The sequence below is a fragment of the Stigmatopora nigra genome, chromosome 1 (genome assembly GCF_051989575.1).
Source record: "Stigmatopora nigra isolate UIUO_SnigA chromosome 1, RoL_Snig_1.1, whole genome shotgun sequence".
Lineage (NCBI taxonomy): Eukaryota > Metazoa > Chordata > Actinopteri > Syngnathiformes > Syngnathidae > Stigmatopora > Stigmatopora nigra.
Genome location: NC_135508.1, coordinates 18781794 through 18801675, shown reverse-complemented (window position 1 = coordinate 18801675; position 19882 = coordinate 18781794). Strand labels below are relative to the sequence as shown.

The following is a 19882-nucleotide window of genomic DNA, read 5'->3' as shown; positions in this document are numbered from 1 at the left end:
AAACAGAATGAAGGTTTTTTTTTCTAAACATGAATTAAAGCCCAAAATTTACCCTACAAGTTATTGTTTTGAAAACATTGTAGAATTATTACGTTTACATAACAGTTTAGAATTCTGGTAACGACAGGTGCCAATATTTTAACGAAATCCTTCTTATTTTTTTATATACAGCACATCCTACCCCCCTCAAATGCCACAATGCTGTGTCATTGCACTCACTTGAGGCTGAAGGAAGTGGAGGAGGAGGTGGAGGTGGTGGAGGAGGTGGGGGTGGAGCCTCGCTGGCCGATGGCAAACTGGGATCAAGTGCCCCCGGTTCCGATACAGCCGCCGTTGGACCCAAAGATGGCGTGCGGATATCAGCCAGGGGGACGCCGACGCCAGCAGCACCCGCCTTGTCTGACCCTGAGCCACCGACAGCAAGTGGCTCGATAGCAATTTCTCCGTCGGCTTTCTTGTGCAAGCGGATGGTCCCTTGTTGCTCCAACTCAAGCAGCCGCCTCTCAATGTTGAAGTGCCTCTGGAAGGCGGCATCCTTCTCCTTGATCATCCTCCGCAGGGTGTTTACTTGCGTGTTGGTAGACTCGTACGTCTCCTGAGCAGTCACCGGGAGGCGATGTGGAGCGCAAATCAAGACTTCACAGGCTGAAAAAACATCCGCTGTCCAGCCCGCCTAACCTCCTATCGCCCTTATTTTGTTCGTTTCTCAAAATTATTTTTGTAGCTAGAGCCTTTGAAAACTCAAGTATTAACCTTCTATCCTCTGGCTTACCCGTATGACTTGAAGATCTTTATCCTTCTGGAGGAGAATCTTCTCCAAGTCGGCTACCTTCATCATTGTTTCATTCTCAACCTCCAGAAGCTTCTCGGTCACCTGAGAAAAAGCATCGAGGCCATTGCTGATCATAGGAGGTAAAATGCCGCAGTAACAGCATTCCCTGTTCCCTCCCTCCCAAGGTCCTATTTACACTGAGTATCATCAATGAGAAATCTGATCTAGCCTGCAGGAGCATGATGCAGCAAAGTGACGCAGCTTTTACTTTGAATATGACGACTACACTTGCTCCACTGGAATTCCGCCTCACCCTCCCTCATCATTCCTGACCCCTGAGAGCAGAGTTTGTTATGAAATCCGGCAAATGTTGTCAGGGCTCCTGACGACCTTTTCCATGTTTGGATGGTCTTTGTGAAGCAGCGTGGGATGCAAAGATGGAATGAGCCAGCATGAGAACAGTAGTATCATTGTTATGCGCATCATATTTGACAATCTTGACCAACCCATTATTAATTTGAAGTACTTTTGAAATGAAAACACTGTGCTTGACTTTTCTAGAAGTTACGAGCTGCTTATCCTTTACAGACATGCTTTTCAAGGGGACGGTGCACTTACATGAGACAGGTGCTCCTCCAGTTCCTCTACCTTTTCCAGAGCTGCATTTTTGGTCTCAGCATCTTCAAGCAAACCACCCACATCGAACACATTGTCCAAGTAGGCTTGAATCTGCACTGACAGCTTGTCACTCTCGGTGTGTTTGGATTTCTGAGGGAGTTAAATGACATCATTAGCGATATGACAAAAGAACAACAACAACAAAAAATGACCCACCTCAAGGTAGTCATCAAGGCCGAGCTTGGTGAATTCAAACTGCAGGTGGACTCTGAAGTTCATGTCCTCCACTGAGTGGACCACAATGTTGATGAACTGCATGCAGGCAACCTGGATGCCAGACAAACATGTATTTAGCTAGCAGCCTCCCCAGAATAAACGAGAGAAACACTTGCCATAAAGTCGATGTTTCCCTCCTCACTGCGGAAGTTTTCCATCAGGCGCTCAAAACGTTGCTTCTCTTTACACACCTACAAAAGGGCAAACATTTAGTGAGCTAGTATTACATAATTTGCATTTCAATTATAAAATAATTTTCTGCTGTTAAAATTTTAATGGAATGCTTCATGAGTTAGAGGACAATCCAGAAATGGAACATAGCGAGTTTTCTATGGAAAAGCTACTTTATTATCACTTTGTACTCCATTCCAGTATTGTTTACTTTGTAGTTCACTGTTTGTTAAATAATATATGTCTTATAATCAACAGAATTTTCTTCAAATGCACTTTTTAACTACAGTTGTTAATATACAGAGAAAAGCAAAAGACAAAAGGAAGATGATAAAAGGATTAAAGGCGGTCTAAAATTAGTTATCTTTCTGAGAAACTAACTTATACTTTAAAACAAATTATTTTTATCCTGTCCAATCCAAGCAAGGCGAGTCAGCTGAAAATAATACAGGGCACAAATCTTACCAAAAATGTCCAAGGAAAAGTATAAACAAACATTCCCATGTTTTTATAGTAAATTCTTTTGCTTTTTTCCCCTTTTTATAGGTCTTAATAAAATAAAAAATGAACAGTCATTAACTGTCAACTTCATTTGCAAGGGTCATTAAATGGAGACTTTTACAAATACCATTAAAAAAAATCTTATTTTTGATGAATAGGCAGATTTGCTCTGTGCCATTCAGGTCTCTTTGCAGGGAGAAGTTCATCTCGAGCGTGCAGCTCTCCGCCTGTTGTCCAAGGGTTGACCCATCATAGTTCAAGGTTGCCTAACATCTGGTCTCCTAACAAGACATATGACCTCTGCAGGTCACTATGGAGATTCTCTTGCACGCTTGAAAATGCTCATTGCTGCTCAATTTTAGTTCTTCCTGAAGAAATGTGGGAATTTTCACCTCTTTCTTTCTGTATATGTATATAGCTACACACACACACACACACACACATACATACATGTATGTGTATATATATGTATATATATATATATATATATATATATATATATATATATATATATATATATATATATATATATATATATATATATATATATATATATATATATATATATATATATATATATATATATATATATATATATATATATATATATATATATATATATATATATATATATATATATATATATATATATATATATATATATATATATATATATATATATATATATATATATATATATATATATATATATATATATATATATATATATATATATATATATATATATATATATATATATATATATATATATATATATATATATATATATATATATATCAGCACACCATTTGTAAAATTACAGTGCAATTGTTGTTATTATTTCATGTAATGATCACCATATGTAGGGTAATTAAATCTATTCTTTGAAAGCTTTGACAATTGGGAAGTTGGTTGTTTTCCTTTACATTTTATTCATGCAACTGAAGTTGCAAACCCAAAAGCTCAGATTGAAATGTGTATATTTTTAGGATACCTCTTTGAAGTTGTCAAAGGCTGAAAGGATGATCTCGTGGCCTCCTCGAACGAGACAGACAGCAGCTAGCAGCTCAAGGACCAACGCTTTTGTCCTGAAAGAACAGAATGAGGCTTCAATTAGACTAGCAGAGAAAGTCCAAAATCAAGCAGTGATTCTTTCACATTTACAACACATGACTTTTGAGTCTAGACATGCTATATACCATACTGCAGGAGTAGTAAATGCATGTCAATCACAACATTTGTGTATGATTAACTAATAATACAGCTAGGGGCTGGTCTTAAAGGTTATTTTTTAAGTCCTCCCCCCTACCGCTGAGTATTCATTATAAAGTTTTTTTAACCAGTGGGCTTTAAACACTAATCTCCTTTCCATAAGTCAGCCATTGACTAGGGAGAAAGGCAGGCATGTCAAATGAACAGGGGACAGGCTTTATTTCACTGGGGCAAATCTAGGATCTAAAATTGCTAAAACATCCAAGTATGATGCAAGTAGCAATTTAGCAAAACCTTTCATTACCAAATCACCTCTATAAAACTTGTTTGAATTTAGAGTGAAGTAACACATTTGGGATCTGAACTTGCTAAAGCATCAAGCACAATGCATGCAGAAAATTGTGATAAAATGTATTCTAATATCCCTTTTTTTCATTCACCTATTGTATTTCAGGGGGATGCTGTGAAGAAATTAAATTAAAAACGAGTTCTTACCGTGAGCTTTTATTGTTCAAACTGAGAGCAATTTCATTGACAGCGTGTGCGTGAGACATAACCATATTGAAGCCATACTGTATGAAAAAGACAGACACACACACACAACACAATGTGGTGAGACAATAAAATCGCTATATACGTACAATATGTACTACCACACAGCACAGAAAGCACACATGCCAAAATGAATACACAGTGGAAGATTGTGATGTGGGTATGAACCTTAGGCTCGTTAAACAACACTGTTTGATACCTGGTAGTTCATAATTGCTCTTAAGCACATGATGCACACATGGACATCATCCTTCTGGCTGACAAGTCGTGAGTTCTTGATTGTTTTGTTGCTGGAGATGGTGCCATAGCTGCAATACATGGTCAAAGTCATCACTTGGTCACAATTCAGCACATAAATGCTCTCCCGAATAGCGCAGTTCATCTTGATTTATTCCTCCACTTCACTCGCCGTTCACATGAATAGTAAGTCACGTGCCGAGAAGCATGAGAGAGAATGAGGTCTGGCACAATGAAAAGATCTTGACGGTTTTGAGGTTACGGATGCATGATGGGAGTTGCCTGGTTTCCTCGCCGATGTCAACAGAAAGTCAGCAATTATGTAACGGATTTGTACAGTCGGCATGCATAAATAGTTACTTGTGCACTTTCAAAGTGCCTTTTGTAATCACTGCTGAATCTAGAACGTGCATGTTGCATATAAGTATAAGGTCCTCATGTACAGGTTAACTTTCTTCTAAATACAACAAAAACTAAGTTCTGATGAGTATTTTAACACTGCTCTCTTGTTATTGAGAAAGTGCAACATCAGTAGTTGGCCTTCTTTTCAGGAAATGAAGGATGAAGACAAAGCTATTTTAATAGACTTGAATTATTGTACTGCCTTGGATGCATTTTTCATACAAGAGGCTATTTAAATGTGGCAGGAAGTTGCATAGAAACGGAAAGGAATAACGAGCAAGTCTGAAAAGAATCTAATAACATGATTTGTTGGCAAGACAGAAAGAATCAGAGCTAACCACTAATCTGCAAACACAGCTATAGTCATTATTACAGAAAATATTTTCAATGAAACCGTCCAGACTGAAAAATCTTAAATAGGGCTTCAATTTCAATTTTGGCTTACGTGGTAACATTCATAAGGCATCTGCAACCTCAAAAAAAATCCAAAACAGAGGACTCCCTGCAACTCTCACGTTATATTATTCCAAATTACCCCAAGTATACTCTAAATAGGACCAAAATAGACCTTTACATTTTGTTTAAATGATATTACAATGCTCTACCAACATAGAAAGTTGGGCTACTATAGATGAACAATATTTCAGAATACCGACCACTCAGTGCCTTTGCTTAGCCTAGACATCACTGGAAATACAGGCGAGCATGCTGATGCACTTTCACAACGCATGTTAGATTTGCAGGGCAAAGGATAACGGGGGAATAGCGGACGACACAAGGCAGCACAGCGATACATACCGGAGGACAGACTGGCGGGCCGAGCGCACCAGTGTGTTGCAGAAGGGCTGATGCAAATCCTCTATGGATCTGTTCCATGATTTAGCCTTCTCCAAGAAGCCATCCTCCACATTCTCCAGCCCTTCAAAATCCAACCTGGGCCACATATACACAGACAAAAGCAAGGGAAGAAGCGCAGGGGCATATCGATGAGATGCAGGGGCGCAGGTTAAGCCAGCGAGGCAGCGAAGGTTATCACAAGTCCAATTCGACCAAGTTTTGACAAAACATATGTGGCCACAATCTTTGGACACTGCTTTATTGAATAGCTCCTCATTACGTTATAAAAATAGAAAAAAATCAAGTAGCATCCGAACACATGTCCACATAATCATCCATCACAAAGCAAACAAACACATCCAAAGAATGCAATGAGCCCACAGCACGTTTTAATGCAAAAGCAGCCCATTTGGCCCGGCAGGACACAACGTGCTTACTCAGCGGCTGCCGCCCAGCCTAGATACTTGTAAGAAAAGTTCACGGGAAGAAAAAAAAATCAGCAGGCGCGGCCATGTGTAAAAATACTTACATGACAGCACACTGCGCAAAGGAGAGGTACTCCACCAAGACGTCAAGACCTCTGTTCTCATCGTTGAGGAACTCCCTGACCCACCTATGACGCAGAACGACACAGAGCATATAAATCAAGAACTCAACCTTATCCTTTACAACAAGTCTTTCAATATGAATTGATAGTAGAGAGAAAATCTTAAGTGTTTGATGTGGAGAAAAATCAATAGTGAGTAGAAGAAATATTAATCAGTGTCTGATTGTTATAATCCCGCTCAGCTGCAAATTGGAGTTGGGCCCAGATGATGAACAAAACAGAGTGCTGGTGCATAAAATGTAAGACATTAATGTAAATTGACAGAAAAACCTTAAAAACTGGGTAAACTTGACAAAGAAACTTACCGGGGAATGACAAATACTCACGCCGACAAATAGATGACACAACTCAAACTAAAAAAAATAATCCCACACTAACTGACAATGGCACAGGTTTTAAAGTTGAACCAGGGGTGGGCATCTAATTCCACAAAGGGCCGCAATGGGTGCAGGTTTTCATTCCAATCCATAAGAACAAATCTGGTATGTTAGATATGCAATCAGTAGATTGCAGTCAGGTGCCTCTTTTTTTTAGCAGAAATCTAATTGGTTAAACTGTCTGAGTTGGATCGGTTGGAAGAAAAAAAAACGTACTCAAGGACCGGATTGCCCACCTCTAGTTGAAAAACATAGGCAGAGGATGACAAAACACAGCGGGTAGAACACATATATAATCAAGCATAAAACAGCAGCATGACGATACTGTAAGAACTGTATTTAACATTGCTTAGGTGTCAAAACGCCCATATATTTTTTTAAACTGTTGAACGTGGCACCATCGGCTATCTGGGAATTGCACCCAAATAAGAACCTGGCTTGTGCAAGTGCACAATTCTTTTCCTATTATGATTTCATTTCGCCATTATGTTACAGAGTTATTCAGGTGTGCTTTCAATAAATCAATGTGTCAGATAATGATGAAAAAAAAAAGACAAAAAAATGTGTGCAAACATGTTTGTGGGTGTGCTTTATATTTTGTATGTATATGTATATAACCCCATGCATTTAGTTATCCTCACTTGTATCATTTGAGTAAATTCTGAAAGGGGGACCCCCTTCCATGACAGGAAGCCCTTGTCAATGATGGAGCGCAAAGCAAACTAGGGCAAGGCTTCTGATTTCCACCCAATTAAACCCATTTTTTATGGAAACTTGAAACAAAAGAACAAAAACTACAAAGGAAAAACAAAGTGAATGGAATATAAATGGAGGAACTGGATTAAGTTCAAGTTTTGTGTCATCAAACACACTGTTAAAACAGTCCTAAACTATAGTGTAAATGTTTCTTGAAAAAAACATTACTTAGGGAATATAGGAAAGCAGCAAGCAGGAGTCAGAGGGAAGGAGGGCGAGTGAAAGAGGAAAAAAAAAGGGGAGGTAAGCGATGCAACAGAGGAAACAGACAAAGCAGTTTAGGTGAAGGGGGAGAGAGAAGGGGAGTGCGAGAGGCGGGCATGATCATTGGTTTCCTGTCTACGAACTCCCCCCTTCTTTGCCTCTGACCCCTTCTTTTCACACCACTTCTCCCTCTAGCTGGCTGTGGATTGCTCACATTTTTTGAAGGGGGGGTTCTATGTCAGGAATAAGACTCAGACAGAGTAATAAAGCACACCAAGTCACCCACATGCTCTTGAGTCTACTTGAAAATGATTTCACCTTTGTTCCTCTTTTGGGGAAATTAGACAAATGCTATGGAAAATTTGATCGGCATCACTCCAGCTTCTGGATTTTCACAGTGAAGGGGCAGTGTGCTACCATATGGCGCTGATCTTTTTGATAGTATGGAATTTATAGTAAATCATCTTAATGTAGTTGAATTTGTTTGGTGACCATGTGGATAACTCAAAACACCTGTAAGTGTGGTCACTCATAACTTATGGCAACACTGGTTTCCATTGGGCAGTCGTTGTTCTGCATCATTTCTGCCTAACAACAAGTACAAGGCCAAACACAACAATGCTATTGTGGCAGTTGTGAATTTTTGAACGGCATCTAAAATTACTTTCAAAACTGTCATGAAAAAAAAAAACAGACCGTAAGAGTAAAAGTGCCTTGTTATTGCGTCACAATGATTTTGTAATGATTAAAATAGTTTAAAACCATGTGAAGCCTACTTGCTCCAAAAGTTGTAAAATGTGTAACATTCTAACTACCTTTGTGTGGGTTTTTCTATTTTCTAAGGTTGGCCGGACAGTCTTCCTGCCCTTCTGACATACACAACAAAGCTTCCTGTTCAGCACTACTACACAAGGGTGTGTACATGGCAACACAATGGGTACCATCTGGGTGTTCTGAGGCTTTGGCCCTATGAATTGAATCTAAAGAGATTGGCAACTTGAAACAATAGTCTCGAGTGAGATCCCAAAAGACTATTCTTTGAGAGGAAAACAATAAAGGGCTTTCTTTAAGTCTTGACACAGCAATAACCAGGTGTACAGCAAGAAAATGGATCCTTACCCTATGTGGTTTGTTCTCAAAGATATCTCCAGCTCCCTTAAAACTTTCGTTGACTCCTGTACCCTCCTGCGAAACTTCTGGGAAACACAGAGAAAAGCAGGGTGTTAATTTATAGCCACTTTTACCTTAATTTGTTGTTCCCCACCTTTCTGGTGACACCGGGGTCTAAGTAACCTCGTATTTTCTCGATGTAAGTGTGAGGTGGATTCTTGACTTGAAACCTCTCCTGCAGGCAGGAGAAGATAAATGCATGTGATTTAATTTGTTCATTAAGAGGGATGTATATATATATATATACTCTTAATTTCTTCGGAAAATACCTGGTCACAAATCAGGTCCCATTTCTTCTCGTTGTCATACTGCCTCAGAAGCCGTGCTTTGTCTGGAGGAAGATTCATAGAGCTCTGAAAAATACACAAAATAGTAGATGAAACTAGGTTAGCAGTGTCTAGTATAAGAACAATCAGTTTTAACTTCAATGTCTTCATATAAACTCAAACAATTCCTTTCTCATTTGGATCAAATACTAACAACGTCTAAATTTTAACATCAATAATAGATTGTTCACGGAGAGATCAGGGAAAAAAATCTCATTCTTTTGGAAGACACACAATAGGATGTTTAATTAAATTGAAAATGTGCGTAAAATGAAGCCCATAATAAATCACCTAGAACGTTTCTACTACAAATCAGGCGGAGATATTTAAATGAAAAAGGTTGTCGGTTAGTCTAAATTCAAATCCCAAACTTGGCGCTGGGTTTATTTTACCATTTTTAATGCCTGGGTGTACGTGGGAAGTTTTACGAGCCAATGCAACCAACGTCAGAGCTTAGTTTAAATTTTAGGTGCTCTTTGTGGAGATGATCTCACTTCCTGTGTTGATGTTCAGTGCCCTACCACAGCGAACGGACCTCAATTTTAGTGTGTCTCTGTATGGAGGCCATGTTTGCCCTTTAGCCAGCACAATCACAATCAGAACCGAAAGTTGTAATCCAATCCTTGCAGGTTAAAAAACACAAAAACAGCCCAAAGCTTGAGGCATCTGGTTAACTGTGGTTCACATAAAGCTCAAACTGCTGTGATTAGTGTGAAGACAGAGTGTCTTACATCGCATCAGGACAGTTTGGGACAATTTACATGCAAAACTTGTTAATGGGATTTCACATGATTGCCTTTGAAGAAGCATGCAAGATAATTTGCTGTGGTGAGCGTCATGTAATCACAAAAACATAAGGATGACCACAAAATATGCTGTCAACTTGACACTTACCTTGCGACAATAAAACAGGTCAACCATAATAATAATAATGGGTAATATGGGTGCATATATTGAAATGTAATTTTACAGAAATATCACATGAGCACAAGATTAAGATGACTTTTTTTCCCATATTGGAACCACACTGCTCACTCATGAATCACATTGTCTGCAGTGAGCCCAAGAAAAAAAAGGGAACCAAAATGAATGTGATCATAACCTTTGCTTCTACATTCATTCAAATGACCCTTCATTTAGTATAAAATTACACAATCCAATGGGATCCTCCGACACATTGAACTGAACTGATTAATGAGTGATTATTTTGCTCTTTGAATGCATTAATCTAATTAACCTAGCGTACTAAAATGGTCGATAAGGTTTGTAAAGTTATTGAAGAGCATCAGTCAAAATTGAACAATAGCATTTGCTAATACTACAAGTTTTTCACTTTTTATTCAAATTAATGTACTCTTAAAAATTCAAGTAAGATAATAAGAGAATACATTTGATTGAGTTCAATGGAGATAAATTCTGGTAACTTTTCATACAATTCCCAAATAAACATTTGTCGGTAAGTTTAACTCTGACAGTTCATCAATTCCCTTTGTACCATTTCAAACTATGTATTTAATGTGAACAGTTTGACTTTGAATAAGAAAAAACTGGTGTGGGCAATATGGGTTTTGTAAAACCTATGATCATTATGTAGAAATAAATGAACTACTCAACCTGAACCAAACAAAACGCTTGAAGCTACCCAAGAAGCAAATGTGCATGTGGTAGATGTTAATAGGTTTGCTTGACAAAAGCCACAAAGGAAAATAAAAAAAAAGGTTGAGAGAAGCAACATGCATACCAGATGTCCAGAATTACAGAAGGAATGTGTCCTGTTTATAGAACTAAATTTGATCACAGCTAGTCAGACCCCACGCACACCTCTCTCTCTCTATCTCTCTCTCTCTCTCTCCTTGCTCCCCTTTTTCATCTTTCTAGGAAATATCCTACCAAAGACTATTGTGGAATCTTCCAGGTTTATCTTTCTCAAAACTCTATGAACATTGTCATCAGGTGACATATTTGATATTTCAGTCTGTTTGATTGATGGTTGCTATGATGATTAACATCATTGGCAGCCATATCTTTGAAGGGACAAGACAAAGACATTGTCGACAATTAGCAAATGCACAAACTGGGTTCTGTTTAACCCAGATAATGTTATGTAAGTCTGATTCTGGGGCAACAAAAACTAAACTCTATTAAACCCACATATCAGCCCTACAGCATCTGTGCGGGACTAAAGCAGACACACTGTGTTATAAGACGCACTGTATTATAAGACGCACTGTCTATTTTGGAGAAAATTTAAGACTTTTAAGTGCGCCTTTTAGTCGTGAAAATACGGTAATTGCTATTGAATTCGAGGTATGAAGCACTCACTACACAGTCACCTCTAGAGCCAGCCATTGTTGCATGTTTTGGATTTTTTTGTATAAAATCTTGCTTGAACTAAGATGGCATCTGCATATTTAACAGTATTGTTTCAGTTCAGGCGTTTGTGTTTTTTTTAATATCCGACAGTGGTGGTTTTTCGTTTTTGGTTTTTTGGTTTTTCCCATATATAAAGCGCACTGGATTATAAGGCGCACTGTCTATTTTGGAGAAAATGTAAGACTTTTAAGTGCGCCTTATAGTTGTGAAAATACGGCACTTAATTCTTTAAGTTAATAGTGTGTATAACGTCCACACAATCGAGTAGGCAAGGTAACATCTAATGTACTGTTACAGAGTTCAAAATGATTTTAAAAAATGGGTGAGGGGTGAAAATATGTCTCTCCTGTGGATGATGCATATGTTATAAGGGAGTAATAAAACCCTCAGCTGGCCTTTCACACACCGTGACAGTCGACACCCGGGACACAGATGTGTGTCAGGTTAAATGTCAAAAAGGGGTGTTAAATAATAATAACAAATGTGAGAAGGTAAGAAAGTTGAGGTCAAGAAATGCAAAGGATATTTCCTTCAAAACCTGATCAGAGAAATCTGAGCCAAGTAACTGAATTTAGTTGACTTAATTTTGCTTTTTTGAGCAGAGATAACAATCTTGTACTTCCTGTGTTTATAAAGAGGCTTAAAAAGAAGCGAGGGAGTGAGAAGTTATGCGTTATTTATTGCTGGGCCCATTTGAGGGGTAAAATACTACAGAAATGTGAAAAATGTTTGGCTCTGTTATGCGCTACCCACGTCTTCTCCTCTGCTTAGACCGGAGTCCATTCAATGCCGAGCTTTGTTTTGATTTGGTGCTACGCCATTCCCATCCTTTGACATTTGAGACTTTTTTCTCCTCCATGTAAAAAATGGTTAACAATAGTTGTGGGGCAGGGTCTCGGTTTAGCCCCTGGTAATCTTGAGAGCCAAATCAACTCAAAAGCAACACCACTACAATACATAAACCTGATGAACAGGTTCCATTACTGACACTATCACTTTCATCACTGGGGCTAATGTTGTAAAGTAGCAGTGGAGCTAGTATTTAGGAAACAAGGTGAATGTTACCGTTCCAAAGTTTAAACATATCGACGACACCGTGTCATTTTTATTCCAGTAAAAAGAATATATGAATTTTGGAATATAAACATTCATTCATTTTCGAAACCGCTTATCCTCACAAGGAGGGGAGGGGGTTCTTGAACCTATCCCAGCTGACTTCGGCCACCAGGGCGGGGAAAACCCTTAATTGGTGGCCAGCCAATAACAGTGCACGCGGAGATTAACCATCATTCACGCCTACAATAGGGGCAATTTAGAGTATTCAACCAGCCTACCATGCACATTTTTGGAATGTGGGAGGAAACCAGAGTACCCAGAGAAAACCCATGCAGGCGGGGAGAACATACAAACTTTGAACCCTGCACCCCAGCACCCAACAACAGGCAGGATGATGACCACATTCACACAATATTAGTGGAAACTAGATGTTATCACCACACAAAATAAATTTAAAAAAATAATAATTGTTTGTAATGTAGCTCTTAGTAGTCTTTTTTAAAGATAAACAGTAACTAAACAGAATTTAAAGCTTGTAGAATCGTCACTAGATGATTTGCGGAGTCAGAATTGCTATTATCGGCACACGACACAAGAACCAAGTAAGCAGTAACAATGTAACCTTAAACTCCTCTGATTAAATGTGTTGACATGTTTTGGAGGTCAGTTTAACTCTCAATGGAACAGGCTGACGATAAGATATGGCCATTAATGCAGAGCACAGACAAATAGAAAACAGACATTTCAATGACTGCTGAAGAGAAAATTTCCCTTTCAAAAGGTCGTTTGAGTGGGTCACGTTGTCAGCAGGGACAGGAGGTTATGAGGATTTGGGTGAAAGTTAGGCTTGCAGGCAATTCAGTACAAATGGCAACTCAAAGGAGCAACTCCAACTGCCCTATACTGGACGCACTTCTAATCCAAGGTGATTTATAACCTTGCTTGAGCCCATTTTATGACCTTCAGCTCCCGCTGTAGCATCCCAGGGAGATGAGTGGAACAGAGGGATAGATGTTTTCCTACATGACCTTTCATTGCTTGGATAAGAGAGAACATTCAAATATGCCAAACAAAACTCATCTCTTGGATAACCCCTAACTAACCTACAGAAGGTCTAAATGTCCTCATAACGAAAAACATCATACTGAAATCAAGCTTTTCTTCTCCTTCGTGTTCTTACAGGATAGGGAAGTCTATATTTAAATGTTTCCTTTCTTTCTTAATTCTAGTTCTTTAGGGGTGGCCCGGCAGATGAGTGGTTAGCGCATCAACCTCACAGTGGGAGATCTGGGTTCAAATGCAGGTCGCTCTACCAGGGTGGAGTTTGGATGTTCTCCCCGGTCCTGCGTGGGTTTCCTCCGGGTACTCTGGTTTTCTCACACATTCCAAAAAAATGCATAGTAGTCTAATTGGACACTCTAAATTGCCCTTTGGCATGGGTGTGAGTGTGCATGGTTGTCAGTCTGTGTCCTGCCATTGGCTGGTCACCCATTCAGGGTGTTGTCCCCCGCCTCTGGCCCAAAGTCAGCTGGGATAGGATTAAACAACCGAAATCCCCCCCCCCCTCCCCCCAAACGACCCTAGTGAGGATAAAGCGGCTCAGAAAGTGAGATGAGATGAGATTAGTTATTTGCCTATGTCTGACAAAAACACGACCAGTATGTATACTGACAGAATTGCTTGGCTTAAGTACAAATAGTTGAATGATTCTTTGCTTTCAATGCTGTTCTGTATGAAAAAGTACATAAAGAAGTGAGCTTGAGTGTACTGCAATCCTTTCTGACTTTTCTAGCTCTGTGGAAGAAGGTCTAGGACTTTTTCATGAAGTTGGAAAATGTGTCTTTTGACTAATATTTGTTACCAGTGGCCATGAGTAAAAAATGGTATTTTCTTACAGCCCCATAATGGTTCTTTATACATTTTATGATGTGTTACTGGCACTTCATCACAGCAGGAAACACAAAAAAAGTGTGTTTCCTTTTTTCTCACAGACTAGACGTGGTTGTCATCACCTCAGAGGGAAAAGAGTGGGCGGCAACACTGTTCACATCAGAGTAACTCAGACACAGGCAACCCGATTTACCCCAAACAAATCCCAGTGTCTGATCATCGGGGAGGGGTCCGGATAAGCAGGGCTCTACTGTAACATGGATCAAGGACTCCATTGAAAGAATATTATCATTACTCAACTACTGCTATCTCTTACAAAGGTGTGGTAATATTTTATTGTAATCATTCACAAAGGAACCCAACATAAAACATGAGTTGTCTCTTGTGAAGGTAACACAATAACATATTCACTGGCATTAAATAATAATTAATTTGTTTTAATATTCACAGCCAGTTGAAATGGATGTCCAGTCACATCAATGAAAGTCAATGTGAAAATTGGTTAAGAGTTACAGCAATTATTGATAAAGCAAATATTCATATTAGTGAGCCAACTAACTAAATTGATTAAATCAACCTAACAGGTTGACAATATGTTTCTATAAATAATGGGTGATGCAAATGATGATGTAAGGTATTCTTACGACACATCAGAATGACATTTGACATATATATATATGCATCGCGTTGGCTATTTTATTCATTAATCTTAGATATATTGTTTGGCTTTCTCTTTTCTCTTCCTGCGAAAAACAATGAGAAGTCGGGATGAGCGTCACAGTGTTTTTGTGACTTCCTGAGGATGCAGGAAAATCAAACAGCTCCACATAACTAATGTCAGATTTGTTCTAAATCCGTGGCCTGTAATCTGACCGCATATTGAACTAAAGGGTGTGCAAATGAATTGTGAGTGTTTTTCAAGTCCTGGGTAGTATGAGAAAACACTGCTAACCTTTCTCTGAGCAGTCACCCGATCATGCTATCGCGCCTTGGATTGGTAATCTGAACTAGGTGGTCAGAACAAAGCAAGAATCTTGCACAAAGCTGCTAAAAGACTGTACCCAAACAAAGCTGACACTCCTGAGAGCTCGAACACCTCTTTATACTTGTTTGAAAACAAAACACTGGGACACTCACAAGCTGACAGGATTTAGTCACCTATTAACACATGAGGTCAGGCAAGAAAATGTGTTTGACGGTAGATAGTTAAAACATAGTCAATTCATGTGTTAGTCGCAGAGGTATGCAGCATAATAAATATAACTAATACGCATCTTGCCTTTGATTTAATGATGAACAACTGATAGGGTTAACCATCTCAGAAGCCCAGCAGTGGACAAATGGTTCAAATGGACAACCAGAACTTTGCCTTATAATCGTCAGGTGTAAAATCCACTTTGAGTAAAGTCAACAGTGTGAATAAAAAATGCAGGGTCTAATTTCCCACTTTCTTTTTTCTATAGCAATATAATCCTGTTGAAGAAAGTAAGCTTTCCCTCTATTTTCCCTTTTAGCACCAAATGTGCCTTTCACTATTTTGCATCTCCATTTCACGGGTTAAATGGCCCAAGTTGATTGATGGCAGTAATTGCTGGCTTCAAGCTAGAGGCTGTTATCATAAGGCATTTTAAAAGCTAAGTGATAAGGAATCAAATATCTCGAAGCTGAAGGCCCTGACAGCCAGATGTTTGTCGAGTTCTGAATATACTGTAAGTGAATCTGAATGGTAGCTGTGTGAGAGCCCTGTAATCAAATGGTATCAAAACGATGGAAAATCTAAGAAATTGAGATAGAAGCATGAGGGTACTAGTTAAAAATAACTGTAATGAACGGTCATGCATGAGGCAAGGGAAGTATTCCTTCATTCCTGAGAGCCTGACATCCTGTTTGTTCTCCTCTTTGCATCCGAGGGAAGCCCCCGCCGACGGACAGTATTCACAAGGAATGACAAGAATGCAGGTATACGAACGCCTCAATTACTCATGCTGGACATGCTTTTTGACAGGTTGCCCAGTATGAACAAAACAAGACGACAATCCGGGGAAAAAGCACTAAATTGGAAGCCTATTCTGAGATAAAGAAGAAGTTGAATAATGTATATTGAAAATTACAGCACATTAGGTAGGTACATGTATAAAATATGAAATAAAACTTAGGAGCTCAAATCCAATTGTCTCTTTAAATTGGAATTAAAAATGACTGTAGCAGTACACAAAAGGAACTAGGGGGATGAGGCCCCCTTTCTAAAACAACATCGACAGACAAAGTTCCCATTGTACTGAGGAGGAAATCATTTCTCCAATCTAGTGGTTCGGGTTCAGCTGCATTAGAGCGGCTTGACACCGACCATAGATGCGGGCGGGCGGGCACACACATGCATGTATCAATTAGAGACTTGAATGATGTCAAGGCTCTGCATGTGCAACTGTGTTGGTACACCAAGTCACACATGGTGTAAGATAATTGCATACATATTGCATCTGCTCACTTGTGCACTTTAACTTGACCTCTGCTTTCCAAATAACGGCAAGGGCAGAATTACAGAAGCACTAAAACTGCCCATAAAATAGGCGAATAGTGGCCCAGGGGTAACACATTAATTCTGGCTTTTAGCCATCCACCTGGCTGCCGTAATCTCCCACTTCCTCAGAGGACGCGGCGGTGGGTGTCGGACAGAGCCAGATGTACGTACAAACAACAGTTAAGGAAGAAGAAAAGTGATGTATGTGTGTGAAGGGGGAAAACAGTTAAGGCCTGAAATAAATGGCAATAAATATCCTTAATCTAGGTTTATGCTCAGTAAACACTTCTCGCATCTTGACTCCATTAGATGCATTTATCAGACACAGAGGCTTTTATTGGATTTGAAGAAGCAGCAAATGAGTCACACTGTCATTGCTGCTTTCATGCGCATTCTGTCTGATTCAAGTGGATGTCGGCACTGGAGGAGTGTGACCAGTCATGAAAAAAAAAACGGTTTCCACATTGCTCCCTCGGTAAACAATTAGGTACTAGGAGTGTGCTGCTTTTCTCTTGACAAAAAAAGAGACAACTTTGGTAAAGTCATTACCACTGAGAACAGTGGCAGGCTGCCATGCCGTTCAAAGGGAAATTTCCCTCTCTCGAATTCTACTGCGGTTTCAGTCCCGACTAGACCGCAGGAATCCAGCGGTGGACGGCGCAGTGAAAGAGGATTCTGTGCCAGACGCGCACCTTTGAAAGTGCCACCCACTCCTCTCACATCGTTTTGGTAAGCGCCGACTCATATGGAGAAGCTTATTTTTGCGCCACAGTGCGTTCTGGGAATGTGCACGTTGGAAATACTGACTGGGGGCCTGAGCCAGAGGGATTGGGTTTCAATAGAGGAAATGAGTAAGAGTTGCCAACTAGTTGGGGAAAAAGTGCACTGATTGGTGCCACTATGAGGGACGGACATACTACTGAATATTTTTTGATTAATCATTCATTAGATTGCATAAGGGAGTGTATAGGTAAGAAGATTCCACATCCCAAAATGAAGGACGGAAAATGTAAAGCAGCACAAAAGTTAGGGTGAAAAGAAGTAGTTAAGAGAAAGTATTTAGGGTTTGGAATGCATTTCACTTGCGGTCATTTAACTCCTTCACTACCACGAACGGGTCCTGTTAGAGCGGGGGTAGGGAACCTATGGCTCGGAAGCCATATGTGGCTCTTTTGATGGGTGTATATGGCTCTCTGCCATTTTAAAATCATAATTTTTCTTCATTAGACTTTTCTGCATGCATTCTCTCATTGGTAATCATTGATTTGCGACAGTGAAATAATGTTCTCAAAAGAATCCAGACATTTACTTTCAAAGGGGTCAAATGAATAATAAATGCTCACATTTTCATTTATTTTTACTTTTGAATTCCGAGTGTGGCTCTCAAGGAATAATAATTGAAAATATGAATTGTTTATGGCTTTCTTCGTCAAAAAGGTTCCCGACCCCTGTTTAGGGCAACAATAATACTACAATGGGCAAATCTGCAGCATGCACCCATGACATCATTGTGGGGTCCTGTCATCCCACTGGGAGATCTGAATGCTTTTGTCCAGGAGCAGGGCAGTCATTCACACCGACAGACACCCCCAGTCACTCCCGTTCACATCATCGTGCTGCAAGCGGTGGGAAATTCCATGTCAAATAACATTTTCCAAACTTTTTGCAGCTGCTTTGATGCGAGCTACAAAAACATACAGCAGGAAGCAATCTGTGCTTGATTTAGAGTATTTTGGTCTAAGTATAAAAAAAAAAGCACTAAACTCATTGCCAGATGAAAGAACAGTGACCTTTTCTTCCTGAAAAAAGTAAAAAGACTCAACTGATGTACCTTTATCTCACAGCCAAAAGGCAAGCGGACCACCATTGTCTGATAAGAAGACTAAAATATACAGGCTTGTTATGCTTTCCCACAATGTGAAGGAAATGTGTCGCTGGGAACAGGGTGGAGAACTTGTGACAGAAACGTAAAAGCGTAAATGTTGAGTCTACTACCGTCTTGCCTAGAAATCATCTCTGCGTGGCTGCACATAATAACAGTGACAGATCAGCAATTGCCATTTTGGCTTTGGTGATAAATAGGAGGATTTCAAGCTTTGTTTGTAGGTGATGCCATGACTACAGAATATGTGAAACTGTCAGTTACATGACAAACAAGTACAAAAATTGAAATGACTCAGGCAAAGAGTCTTGGTGTTTTCAAAACAAATTAAATCAAATCAAAAGCCTTTGTTGTCATCATACACAGATGCGTATAACGAAATTGGTAGTGCTACTCCACAAAGTGCCTTTTCCCGGGAAAAGAAAAGCATGAATAGTACAATAAAAGTATAAAAAGTCACATCCCGGCTAGGTAAATTCTAAATTATTGCACAGTCCAAGACAGGGGTAGGGAACCTATGGCTCGGGAGCCATATGAGGCTCTTTTGATGGGTTGTAAATGGCTTTCCGCGAACCTAAGTGGTAGAATATGGGAACCACTGGTGAGAGACCCAAATCCTGAATGCACCAATGGGAGCGTCATGCCGGCACTGTGGCGCCGAAACTACCTCTAGCGCCTTTTTAAATCATCATTTTTCTTCATTAAATCATATTTTTTCTTTATTAGACTCTTCTGCATGCACCCTCTCATTGATACTCATTGATTAGCAACAGTGAAATAATGTTCTCTAAACAATTCAGACTTTTTTTACTTAAAAAGTGGTGAAATGAATAATAAATGCTCACATTTTCATGTATTTGTACTTTTTAAATTATGAGTATGGCTCTCAAGGAATGTTTGAAAATATGAATTGTTTATGGCTCTCTTCGTCAAAAAGGTTCTCACAGTCTAAAATGTGTAATCTGATTGATTGTCATCATGTCAAGCAACCATGTCCTTACATTCTCAAGAATAAAAAATATGTTATTATCTTAAAAGTCTTAGCTTGTCAAAGAATTAGTCAACTTAGGATGTATGTAACATCATTTCAGGTGTACCTTATGATGACATTCAACCTCTATGACAAATAAAGACAGCTAAAA

General features: G+C 39.3%; 1 protein-coding gene across 3 annotated transcripts in view; it reads right to left on the bottom strand.

The window, feature by feature from the left end:
* The window catches only part of fmnl3 (formin-like 3), a 29656-nt gene that overhangs the window by 8601 nt on the left and 1173 nt on the right, over nt 1-19882 (bottom strand). For 2 of the 3 annotated variants that reach the window (XM_077717980.1, XM_077717989.1), the window contains exons 2-14: nt 8962-9045; nt 8787-8867; nt 8642-8718; nt 6108-6191; nt 5540-5674; nt 4302-4410; nt 4046-4122; nt 3333-3426; nt 1783-1857; nt 1607-1717; nt 1391-1540; nt 773-874; nt 220-595 (exon numbers count right to left, since the gene is read on the bottom strand). In XM_077717980.1, the coding sequence (XP_077574106.1) occupies nt 220-595; nt 773-874; nt 1391-1540; nt 1607-1717; nt 1783-1857; nt 3333-3426; nt 4046-4122; nt 4302-4410; nt 5540-5674; nt 6108-6191; nt 8642-8718; nt 8787-8867; nt 8962-9045 (1555 nt within the window). The remainder of the gene's footprint in view (nt 1-219; nt 596-772; nt 875-1390; nt 1541-1606; nt 1718-1782; nt 1858-3332; nt 3427-4045; nt 4123-4301; nt 4411-5539; nt 5675-6107; nt 6192-8641; nt 8719-8786; nt 8868-8961; nt 9046-19882) is intronic. The other variant, XM_077717995.1, reaches the window with a different exon arrangement.